At 41.0% G+C, this 13,246-nt stretch overlaps 1 protein-coding gene across 14 annotated transcripts in view; it reads right to left on the reverse strand.

The window, feature by feature from the left end:
- NAV3 (neuron navigator 3) overlaps positions 1-13,246 on the reverse strand; it is an 854,219-nt gene that overhangs the window by 68,701 nt on the left and 772,272 nt on the right. For all 14 annotated transcript variants that reach the window (XM_030548663.1, XM_030548662.1, XM_030548658.1 and 11 more), the window contains 2 exons: positions 10,567-11,272; positions 8,666-9,154 (listed from right to left, as the gene is read on the reverse strand). In XM_030548663.1, the coding sequence (XP_030404523.1) occupies positions 8,666-9,154; positions 10,567-11,272 (1,195 nt within the window). The remainder of the gene's footprint in view (positions 1-8,665; positions 9,155-10,566; positions 11,273-13,246) is intronic.

The following is a 13,246-nucleotide window of genomic DNA, read 5'->3' on the forward strand; positions in this document are numbered from 1 at the left end:
GCTAAGTGGCAGATTCTGCTTGTAGGAAGATGTGCTAAATATATAGAGACTGATTCACCTTTGTCTTGCTGCTTGTGCAATCAATGCAAGTGCAGATGGGGTGTAAAATGCCACCAGATTAGATGGTAGCAGCATTTTAAAACTCACTTTGTGCTGGAGTGAACAACATGAGATGCCAGGCCCAGGAGAACTGGGTTCTTACCAGTGTAAATCCTTCCAGAGACAGGGAGCTGTTTAAAAGGACTGTCCCTTACCTTCCTTCAGATAGGAAATAATTCACGTGGGTTATCTTCCCCCAATTATCTAGGCCATAGGCAACAACTCCCTGAGTGCTCCAGGGCTGGAGTACTCACAAAAAAAAAATTAGTGGGTGCTTAGCTCCCACCGGCAGCCCTCTGGGTCAGCATCTCCCCACTGCCGGCGAGCAGGAGGTGCTGGGAAGAGGGGGCGGAAAGAGGCCAGGCAGGGGCGGGGCGGGGTGGAGTGGGGGCAAGGCCTGGGGGCAGAGCAGGGGTCAAGCATCCCCTGGAATCTGAGTAAATCGGTGCCTATAATCGAGGATTTCAGCTGGCTGGTGATTGCAATACTTGATTGGGCTGTTCAGTGAAATACACTATTTTATTTTGGAAATATAATTCAATGTCATTATGAGGATTAAATTAAAAGTGTGTGTGTGTGGGGGGGTTCTATGTTGCATCACACCATCACCACAAAACTAAGCAGCATGTACTTTACACCATCGAGAGAAGCATCAGAGACAAACAGTCCCTTGGATCCACACTGCCTTTCTAGGGAAATGTTCTAAAACTTTCACACTATTGCTAACTGGCTCAATTCCAGTGATGTTAGCAGTGCTGAGAGCCCTCCTGCAGATGGGGCACTGGAGTTTTCAACATAGTTTTATGTAACCGTGCTCACAGCAGGTCTAGCTGACAAGATGTTGAAAATGCTCTAACCAGCCACTCATCTCAGCTAGGGCTCTCAACATTACTAAACTCAGAGGAGCTCAACCGGTCTTAGCAATAGTAGGAATTAATACAGTAAATGTCCCTAATTTAGTCAGGGCCTCACTCTGCACAAGGAGAAGAAAGCTGATGGAAGCTACTCAGGGCTTGTCTACACTGCCCCACAGTTCAGACTACAGGGGTGTGAACAGCAGTGTGTGCACCTAAGTGCACTATAACTCCCCCATGTGGACACTATGGCCATGAACTAAAAGGTTTCTACCTCACATTGATGTAGTCCTGTTTGAAGTGGTCTACCTTAATGTGAACTAGGAATCTTTTAGTTCACACCTGCAGCATCCACACGGGGGAGTTACAGTACAGCATATTGATGCTCATTGATATTCATACCACCATAGTCTGAACCTCAGGCAGTACAGACATGCCCATAGAGGTGATGCAGTGTAAGCTTGACAATAACTATCTACAAGTGGTTGGTCCATTGATAAACCTATAACTTGATTTCCAGCCTAAACATGGTAGGCGAACAGTCATCAAAAATTAACCCTGTCTGAGAAGGTGATTATATCGATTTTAATGCATTGTTCATGCATTTACTAGTCCTCTATAATAAATAAGGGCCTGATTCTTGATTTGTGCCATTAGATGCCACTTCAATATATAACAAATAATAATGATCATAATAGCAACAACATTTCCTTCTGTGTACTCCAAAGCCCATGACAAGGAATAGATTTTGTGACATTTCTTTAGGTTGTATGTTTTCATGTATCAAAAGTAAGCTGTACACTATGACCCCTAAAATACTGAAACTATTTGAAGAACCAATGCCTGAAATATTGTGTCATGTACACATTACAATCTAAAAACCACCATAATTTAGGAGCCCACTCTAAAGGGATGGAGGGGGTTGACTGCGGATACCCAAATGAAAAAGGTGAATATTCTTTAACTGGGGAGTGGAAATAATTTAGCTGCCCAAAATAAAACTAAACAAGTATTTATTCTATATTTCAAAATATTATTAAATCCTATGACTAATCCTCCAAAATTGAGATGTCCACATTGCAGCTATTAATAATTAATGCTAATATGACAGCATGTAAATTTGCTTCCTTAACTGGCCAGGTCTTTTCTTTTCAGCATCAGAAAGCACTCTCTCCTTGTTTATGAAGCTGAGCATGTCACTTCTACAAACACTAATAACTATGGGATTAAAGGGAAAACCAGAACCAGTAAATGAAAGTAGATCTTCTGAATTATAATGCAAAGTAATATTCCTAGGTCATAGCTACGCTGACCCTACTGGTTTATAGACCTCTGAAGATATTGTACAAACAAGTAAGATTTAATGTGTTAATCTGGAGTTTCTTGGAAGACCCATAACAAGTGTGGTGAACTGCCTTTTTACATCAGAACGACTGAAGGGGAGAACGGCACAAAATGTTATAAATACCAACATTATCATACCCCTTGTAAACTACCAAGAGCAGTGCTGCAAGCAGACGTGCATAAATGCTCAGGTTGTCAAGTCCACATTCCCCTTCTACACATTGGGGCAGAATCTCTATCCCCATTCTGTTCCCTTTGAGCTGTGGAAACCATCCACTAGTCTCTCTGTGAGGTTCTCCAGAAGTCCCTGAAGACCACAGATGACCCCTCTTTTTCCCTACTCACAGCCCCTAGCTCAACGAGGTGATTCAGAGGTTGGGTGAGGAACTGGATGGTGTGAAATGCACTTGGCTATACCTTACTGGTGTATGGTCCTCAGGTAGGGTGACCAAAGTGTGAAAAACCAAGACAAGGGGTGGAGGGTAAGAAGTGCCTATATAAGGCAAATTCCAAACATAGGGACTGTCCCTATAAAATTGGGACCCTTAGGGAACATAATCAGCAGGAACAAGTTAAAGCAGCACCTAGGCTGCTCTAGCTGGGACTAGTTCAAGGATGAGATGGAGAATCAAGGAGCAGTAACCGGTTATTTGACTGCTGCTGAGCACAGCAGCCCATTATGCAGCGTGTTGACCATCTAGACAGGTGTTAATTCTGCAACATTTATCTACTATCCCTCCTCCTCTGCTCTGGCCATGCAGAAGAGGAACACAAAAGTTGTAAATACCCCACAGAGGTAAAAAATACAGAAGAATTTCTGACTTTTGGGTTTGTCTACACAAGATAGTTTTACCAGTCAATACCGATATAATTAAACTGATAGATATTATACTAGTATAACTTTCCATGTGGATGCTCTTATTCTGGATATAGGAGTGGCTATTTGGGGCCTTCCAAAGTGACATAACATAAACTGAGAAAGCCATTCTTATTCTAGAATAAGTGTCTATATTGTTATAGTGGTATAAATTTTCACCTCAAGCCTTGGCTACACTTAAAAGGATTTGGTGGTATAGCTATGCAGCCGGCAATGCAGCTTATTAAAAGCTCTTTCAGTCTCATGCAACTGCTCCCAGTAAAGAAAGAAGAATAAATCTTACTACAGCTACTCCCGCATGGCTTTCCAGACTACTAACAGTATGGTTCTGGAAAGCAACCAGTGCCCCTATAACTGTGGCTTACAGGGTGAGGAGAAGGGGAACTTCTTCTGTCTCTCAACGTTGCGAAACTACATTTTTGTTGGAAAAAACATAAGAAGTTTCAATTCTATAAAACAGGTCGGCAACCTTTCAGAAGTGGTGTGCCGAGTCTTCATTTATTCACTTTAATTAAAGGTTTCACATGCCGGTAATACATTTGAATGTTTTTTAAGACAGTCTTTCTCTAGAAGTCTATATATTATATAACTAAACTATTGTTGTATTGTAAAATAAACAAGGTCTTCCAAATGTTTAAGAAGCTTCATTTAAAATTAAATTAAAATGTTGATCTTATGTGGCCAGCCCACTCAGCCCGCTGCTGGTCTGGGGTTCTGTTCACGTAGGCCGGCAGTGGGCTGAGCGGGGCCTGAGGTGGGGACCCCAGCTGCCAAGAGGCCGGCAGCCAGAACCCCAGACCAGCAGCAGGCTGTGCGGGGCTGGAACCCCACACTGGCAGTGGGCTGAGCAGCTCAGCCTGCTGCCGCTCAGGGGTTCCATCTGCCAGCTCCTGCCAGCCAGGATCCTGGCTGCCAGACCCACTCAGCCCACTGCCGGTCTGGGGTTCCAGCCCTGCCCACATACACTACCTTCTCCCTGGTTCTGGCCCATTCTCTTCCTCTCTCTCTGTACTGAGTTGAGGGTGGGGGTGCAGTGAGCACAGGGCTGGGGGTGAAGGAGCAGGCTGGGGGTTGGGGTGTAGGGTCTCGCCAGGAGCTACAATGAGGGATGGGGCTCAGGGTCGGAGCAGGAGATTTGGGTGTGGAGTGCATACCTCAGTAGCTCCCAGTTGGTGCGAGGGGTGCAGGTGGGAATGTGGAGGTGGCGGTGCAAGAGCTCCCGTTTGGTGCTCAGGGTGGGCGTGGGGATGTGGGGGTGCAAGAGTCAGGCTGTGGAGGGTGGATGGGGTGTGTGGGGGGTGCAAGAGTCAGGGTAGAGGGCTGGGGGCATGTGAGGGGGGTGCAGGTGTCATGGGTATGGGGTGTGGGGGGTCTGGGTATGTGTGGGGGTGCCAGAGTCAGGGCTGGGGCCATGGGGGGGGTGAAGGAGTCAAGCAGAGGGCTGGGTGTGTGTGAGAGGGGTACAGAAATCAGGGCAGGGACCTGGGGTGTGTGCAGGGCTGCAGGCTCAGGACAGAGGGCTGGGTGCCTGTGAGGGGGGGTCAGGGCAGGGGGCTGGGGGTGTAGGCTGGAGTCGTGAGGTGCTCACAGCACGGGGCTAGAGGGGATATGCCCCAATACCACCCCTCCTTCTCCAAGGCCCTGCCCCCACTTCTTCTGTGCCTCCACCAGGAGCAGTGAGCACCCTGACTCCGCTCCTCCCCCATCCTCTCCCTTGCAAGGGCCATCAGCTGATCGTCCAGCAGGGAAGGAGGGACTGAGAGGAGGAGGAGGGGCAGGAACCCAGCACACTGCGGGAAGAAGCAGGGGAGCCAGCAGGACCAAGCTTCTGCCCCCTGCCCCTTGCCCCCGTGGGGGGGTGGAGGGCAGAGAAAAGAAGGCTGGGCAGGATTTTTAATGGCACGCTGCTGCCTGCCGCGGTCCCGGCTGCCGGCCCTGCCCAGCCTGCTGCCGGCCTGGGTTCAGCAGAGGGCTGAGCAGGGCCGGCGGCCAGGACCCCGGCAGGCAGCAGTTGCCATTAATAATCGGCTCACATGCCATCTTTGGCACACGTGCCATAGGTTGCCCATCCCTGGTATAAAACAACAGTTTTTTTTAAACAGATCTTTTGGAAAAAAAATCAGACTAAAAAGATCCTATTGGGGCTATAAATCAAAAAATGACAACTTTCTCTAGAAATGCATGTGTTGATTCGTTCTGAGGCCAGAACAACATGATATATGGCTCTCTCAGGACTCAGTCAAAATACTCCCACGTGGACAGACACGGAATTTTAAAAGATCGCCAAAGGCCAAAGTATTTGGAATCTCTGAAATTAAGTCACTGAACAAATACATGAAGTATTAGAAATTGGAGCTGCTCAGGAGCTTATGCCAAGCCATTAATATTTTTAATGTAATATTAAACATCTTATGCAAAACTGTAAGATTTAGCATATACTCAACATCCTTTCATATCTTCTGATTGACTTTCTCATCCTGAAATGTAATAGTAGGAGTTAATGGAGGAACACATTAAATTACCCAATAAACTAAAAAAAAATCATATTTAATATTATGTACGATATTGTCCTTTTCAGTTGGTAAAATGTAATGTAGGGCTGTCAAGCGATTAAAAAAAATTAATCGTGATTAATCACGTTTTTAAACAATAACAGAATACTATTTAAATATTTTCAGATGTTTTCCACATTTCGAATATATAGATTTCAATTTCAACACAGAATACAAAGTATACAGTTCTCACTTTATTTTTTATTATAAATATTTGCACTGTAAAAATAAAAGAAACAGTATTTTTCAATTCACTTATTGCAATGTCTTTACCATGAAAGTTGAACTTACAAATGTAGAATTATGTATAAAAATAATTGCATTCAAAAATAAACAGTGTAAAACTTTATAGAGCCTAAAAGTCCGCTCCATCCTACTTCTTGTTCAGCCAATCACTCAGACAAACAATTTTGCTTACATTTACAGGAGATAATGTTGCCTGCTTCTTGTTTGCAGTGTCACCTGAAAGTGAGAACAGGCATTCACATGGCATTGTTGTAGCTGGGATTGAAAGATATTTACATGCTGGATGTGCTAATGATTCATATGTACCTTCATGCTTCAACCACCATTCCAGAGGACATGCATCCAATAATGATCCAAAACAGTGTAGACCAATGCATGTTCATTTTCAACATCTGAGTCAGATGCCACCAACAGAAGGTTGATTTTATTTTTTGGTGGTTTGGGTTCTGTAGTTTCTGCATCAGAGGATTGCTCTTTTAAGACTTCTGAAAGCATTCTCCACATCTCATCTCTCTCAGATTTTGGAAGGCACCTCAGATTCTTAAACCTTGGGTGGAGTGCTGTAGCTATCTTTAGAAATCTCACATTGGTACCTTCTCTGCATTTTGTCAAATCTTCAGTGAAAGTGTTCTTAAAATGAACAACATGTGATGGGTCATCATCAGAGAGTGCTATAACACGAAATATATGGCAGAATGTGGGTAAAACAGAGCAGGAGACATACAATTGTCTCCCCTCCCAATTAATTCAGTCAGAAATTTAATTAATGCATTATTTTTTAACAAGTGTCATCGACATGGAAACATGTCCTCTGGAATGGTGGCTGAAGCATGAAAGGGCATACAAATTTTTAGCATATCTGGCACATAAATACCTTGCAATGCCGGCTACAAAAGTGCCATATGAATGCCTGATCTCACTTTCAGGTGACATTGTAAATAAGAAGCAGGCAACATTTTCTCTTGCAAATGTACACAAACTTGTTTGTCTTAGTGACTGGCTGAACAAGAAGTAGGACTGAGTGGACTTTTAGGCTCTAAAGTTTTATATTGTTTTGTTTTTGAGTGCAGTTATGTCACAACAAAAAAATCTACATTTGTAAGTGCACGTTCCTTATAAAAAGATTGCACTACAGTACTTGCATGAGGTGAAAAATTGAAAAAATACTATTTCTTTTATCATTTTTACAGGGCAAATATTTATAATAAAATATTATAAAGTGAGAATTGTACACTTTGTATTCTGCGTTGTAATTGAAATCGATATATTTGAAAATGTAGAAAAACATCCAAAATATTTAATTAATTGCAACTGGTATTCTATTGTTTAACAGTGCAATTAAAACTGTGATCAATCGTGATTAAATTTTTTAATCACCATTAATTTTTTGAGTTAATTGCGCAAGTTAACTGAGATTAATTGACAGCCCTAATATAATGTAATCACTACATATACATTGAGGGGCCATCAACAACTTAAAATCACGTGTGGTGTCAATGTATTTTTAGCTTTCTGCTGGTCTACACAGATTGTATACTGGCATAACTATGATGCTTATGGGCGTGATTTGTTTACCAATATATGTAAACTGGTGTAACCCCAAGTGGGGATGCAGTTATCCCAGCACATAAGTGCCTTATACCAGTACAGCTTTTTTCTGGTTATGAATTTTCCAACAAAACATTTTTTCACTGGAAAATTCCCATTCATCAAAAGTGGAACTGTTTGCAGGAATGGCTTGGTTTTGATAAATCTTCCAATTTTTGAAAAAAAAAAGTTTTGATATTGTATAAATGTTCTGTTTTGACATTTTCTAAACAAACAGTTTTGGTTTTTTGTTCAAAGCTACTTTTCATTTTGAATTTTTAGTAAATTTATACTAAAATGTTTTAGAAAATTGAAAATGGTTGAAATTGAAAGAAAACATTTCACAAGTATTGAAACAAAACACTTTTATTGACCTGGTCCACTTTTTTTTTTTTTTTTTTTTTTGGGAAGTATTGGTTAAAAAAATGTTTGGGATTTGAACTTTTTGCCATAAATCAAGAAATATTTTTTTTGAACTCTCAACAGCTCTCAGGGATGGGAAAACCATTTCCTTACTATTCAACTTATTTCCCTCTCCGAACAGACATATAAGGTATACCAGTATAAGAATCTTTATATTGGTATAACTGCATCCGTCCTAGAGGAGTTATACTTTATACCTGCATAGTTAAAGCAGTACAATATTCGTGGGTAGACAAGGCAGTGAAGAGATTATGGAGAGGTGGGATTTCTCTTGTTCTAATCTACATGTTCTGTGCAGAACTTGTCAAAACTTTGTGTAGCCATGCTATGATCTTGCAAGTTTACCTCCCAAGTGAACTTCCCATCAACCTCAATGGGGACTGCACACAGGATCTCCCATGGGAAACAAGTTTCCAGATTCGGGAATTTGTTGGTTTTTGATTTTGTGCTGCTTTTTCACAGAGCAACAAGAGAGTGAAAAACATTTTTAAAAGTAAGAAAATGTGCTTGTAAAACCGCAAAAAGTGGCCAAGAGTTGTGTGCCAGGTTCAGTGCCTGTAATTACTTTTAACTCTCTCTCTTTTTTTTTTGTTGGTGTTCCTCTGGGCTTCCTCTTTTTGTCGTTTATGTTTCTGTTGCATTCTCACTGTTTTTGTTCTCACTGTGTCTACAGTTAAACTCACCTTTCCGACAGTGTAGATCTGACGCTTCCAGTCCTCATGAGCAGGCTCTGAACCTCTTGAGTGCCTGTTGTCAATCCAGAGAGAGAGCTATGATGGCTGAGAGGGAGGTCAATAGATTCAGAGCTCGTGTGCAGGCTAGTCATTGACTGGTAACTTGGTGTGTCCTTACTGCCAGCTGAGGAGCTGCTCAGGTTTGCAGCCCACACGAGACCACCTGACGTGAAAGAGTGAACAGATGCTGGACTGGAAGCCAAGGAGTGACTTAAGCTTACAACATCTGTGTTTAATTCCGAGGGTTTACTGAAGAGGGGGCTGCTGCTACCACTTTGCCCACCTGCACTGCCCATGCTGCCTGTGCCCGAAGATGGAGATTCTAGGCTGCCTTGCCGTGCTAATGTGGTACTAGGGCTGGGCATTGCTGATGTGGGTTTCACACTTTCAGTATTGGGTGCAGAGGCAGCTTTGCCACCAGCCTTGGCACCAAACAACCTAAAAGTAAAACAAACAGTTTTAGTTGTTATTCAGAGAAACTGACACCTATCTTAAACATTCAAGGCATAACATCACGAGAGCCAAATTCCATATTTAATTACTGCTACTAAAATAATGCACTGCTTGTTGATTAATCACCTCACAACATTAAATCCACTTAACTACATCACACTAACACGAGGTTTATTTTATTATCAAAAGCTCTCATTCACTGTTTTTCAGATGTGTTCTGTTTAGGTATAGATCTTCACACAAAGATGAAAAACAAGCAAATCTTTGGCTTTATGATTGCATAAACAGATTAAACTTTCACCCAAATCCAGTAGTGGGTTTACCTCCTACACTTAAACCATTAGACTACTAAAAACATTACTTCCAATAAGCAGCTAAAATGATTGCAACAATCACTTGTAAAAGGGCACTTTTCACAGTTTGTCAAACAGCTAAATATTTGTCCACGATTCCCCGTCCCCCCTTTTGCACAGATGGTAGTATGGATATCAGTCAAATAGCAATTGGTCAGATAAAATAATATACACAAAGCTAAACCTGTCAAACCTTTTCCAAGGGCAGAAAGGACAGATATGCATGTCATGTTGCTGTTACCAGCACTTTATGGAGGTTATGTTTCTACGATAATAATGGAAGCCCTGCCCCACCCCGAAAAATAAGTTGAAATATAGTCAATGATGGTTTAGTTTCTTGCTGAAAATATCTTAAGCACTTTGTTTGCAGTCCATAATACACTTTCAATATAAATGCAAAACTTGCACAGATATAAACTAATCAATAAAGATGGCATAGCAATCTGTTTTATTTATAATAAAGCCCATGATAATCAACAGTAGGTCAGTCATTTTACAGGCACTAAATGGAAACATATTGGCAATAGACCACAGGAGGGCAGCATTGGCTTTTACTTAAATAATGGAAGCCTTTCATCTAGTGCACTTTCATAAACATTAGACTAGGGCATTTCCAACAGATTCACATTTTGTTAATGTTTCTGACGGGGGACATAACGAAATGACAAAGATAAAAAAATCCTTATAGATAGAGGTTGCTGACAAGTTTAAAAGCAAATACTTTATTAATCTGCATTTCTATGGAGTCAAATGCTCATTAGGTTTTTTTTCCCCACAGGCTTCAAATTCCATTAAAGTGACAGAACCTCCATAAATGAGAAGACTTTCTTCTATTTGGGAGTTTATCTTAATATTCAATGAGAACTTGTTATACTCTTCATGATTTACATTTGCTACTGTGGGACAGTGGTCAAAATTCAAGAAACGCTCATTTCAGAGTTACAGTGAGAGCCTCATTCCTTAAGAATTCTGTTAATAAATATTTTATATTTCTTTCATGCTTTATTTATTTTTAAATGCAGGATTTCATAGCAAGCCCCTTACCTTCGGAATGTGGGCGAGGCAATGTCTGGGTATTTGGATCCTGGCTGCCTAAGTCCTGGTGTCCCACAGGCACTGGCAGACGTTGGGCTGGATTTGGGGGAACTGGAGAATGAAACGCTCTCGGAATCAGACACTGCCACTTTCTCTTTTTCCTTGTCTGTCTGATTGATGGTGATGGGACTGGAGCGCCCTGAGCCAATCTTTGTGGGCTCTCTCAGTTTGGTGGTGGCAGCACCTGCAGACTTGCTGCTGAGATTAGAGTCGATGCTGCTGGTGCTGGACCTGTGTCCACCTCTTCCAGGAATACCGCTAGTGCTTGATTTTGAAGGGCGCGGCAAACTCCGGTACTGCAGCGTGGTCTTCGAGTTAACATGTAATACACCGTCGTCCTGATTCTGTGACCCATCTAAGCTAGTTTTCCTCCCTGCATTTGACTTGCCGCCAATGGCTGTGGATTTGGGCATCTTCCCCAGTGTCGCCGACCCACTTGTTATGGTTGCCCCACTTGTGGTGATTATAGTAGAAGATCCCACCCCAGCCTTCTTGAATCCAAAGGAGCCAGTAGCAGTTGATCGTCCAATGCCAGAGGGAGGCTTTTTTCCTTCATCGCCACTGCTTTTTCCTGCGTCTGATGGAGAGCGCTGTATAGAGGTGCCTTTGAGGGGAGTTTTCACTTTTTCAGAAGCCTTCACATCATCTGTTTTTCCTAATTAAGAGTATATTTTATATAGACCTCTGTATTTATAGATATAGTATCTTAATATCAAGTTATTATTACTACACGGTTGTATTTTGAGATATAAATGACATACAAGCAGATAAATTGCCATACAAGAACACATCAATTAAGTCCTGGTTCAATATTAGATATTAAGTCTATTTAGCCCTGGTTCAATATCTCATCTCTGTCAGTAGTCAGTACCAGATGCAGTTTATTAAAGATAAGCATCAGGTATTAAAAGACTGAAATTCTACTGAGGATTTCTAGCTACATATACATGATATGAGCATAGTTCATGTGATTTGTAAGAAGAGCTTGAAGCTCAAACTATGATTTTTAGACTTTTTTGTTTGGTTAGTAATATAGTATATCGAAGAAATAATATGTGAAAATAAAATGTTAACAGCAATTAACAATTCAAAAATACATTACTTATCTTTGAAGAATTCATCTTCATCCTTCAGTTTTGCTTTCATTGCATATGTTTTCATTCACTTATAGTTAATTTCATTGTGATGGTAAAAGTGGAAACAATTATCAATGAGTATTTACAATCTAATGACAATAATAAGTCATAATACTATTTACCCAGGTCAGTATTATGATTTAATTTTATTTGTCATATCCCTAGTATCTCTTCATGATTGTTATTTGTATGAGATTGTTCTCATTAGTACACACACATGCATCTTGCTATACAGTGCTATTGTGAAATGTTAAAAATGTTTACAAGTATGATTTAAAACAATCACTTTATTTTACCTTTACAAACACCTTTGCGGCGACAATTAAAATGGTCATATCTCTCTGCATTTTTTAATTTTGATTTCTCATAGAGTGTCTACACTAAGATCATAAGAACTTCTAAAGACAATTATAGTATTTCATTAATATATCAAGTTATTATAGCAAGTCTGTAGCTCTATGGAGTGGTTCCTCTTCTAGCGTCAAACTGTCATGAAGAGGAAAAAGTTTATTACATTTCTCTTATTCTATCCAACTCCACTACTGTAGAAATAGGTACATATGTACATATGCACACAGCACATTGTACACTCTCTCACACATGTATATATAATATGTGCATATATAAATACATACATATACAGAGTATATGGATTTTTTCAAAATAAATAAATAACTTCAATTTTCTGCTGCACTGCTCTGTTCCAATGGAACAGAGGATTCCACCAGCATAGGGAAATCCTTGGGTGGTACAGAGTAGCAATAGTGGTCCTTATGCCACCCTACTCCTAGTTGCTAGTGTAGCCAGGGCACATAAGAACATAAGAACGGCCATACTGGGTCAGACCAAAGGTCCATCTAGTGCAGTATCCTGTCTTTCAACAGTGGTCAATGCCAGGTGCACCAGAGGGAGTGAACCTAACAGGTAATGATCAAGTGATCTCTCTCCTGCGACCCATCTCCAACCTCTGACAAACAAAGAGAGACTAGGGACACCATTCCTTACCCATTGTGGCTAATAGCCATTAATGGACTTAACCTCCATGAATTACTCCAGTTCTCTTTTAAACGCTGTTATAGTCCTAGCCTTCACAACCTCCTCAAGTAAGGAGTTCCACAAGTTGACTGTGCGCTGTGTGAAGAAGAACTTCCTTTTATTTGTTTTAAACCTGCTGCCTATTAATTTCATTTGGTGATCCTTAGTTGTTCCTGTATTATGGGAATAAGTAAATAACTTTTCCTTATCTACTTTCTCCAAATCACTCATGATTTTATATACCTCTATCATATCCCCCCTTAGTCTCCTCTTTTTCACGCTGAAAAGTCCTAGCTTCTTTAATCTCTACTCATCTGTGACTCCTTTTAGTTGCTCTTCTCTGAATCTTTTCTAGTGCCAGTATATCTTTTCTGAGATGAGGCGACCACATCTGTACACAGTATTCAAGATGTGAGCATACCATCGATTTATGTAAGGGCAATAATACATTCTCCGTC

This window comes from Gopherus evgoodei, chromosome 1 (assembly GCF_007399415.2).
Source record: "Gopherus evgoodei ecotype Sinaloan lineage chromosome 1, rGopEvg1_v1.p, whole genome shotgun sequence".
In the NCBI taxonomy this organism is placed as follows: domain Eukaryota; kingdom Metazoa; phylum Chordata; order Testudines; family Testudinidae; genus Gopherus; species Gopherus evgoodei.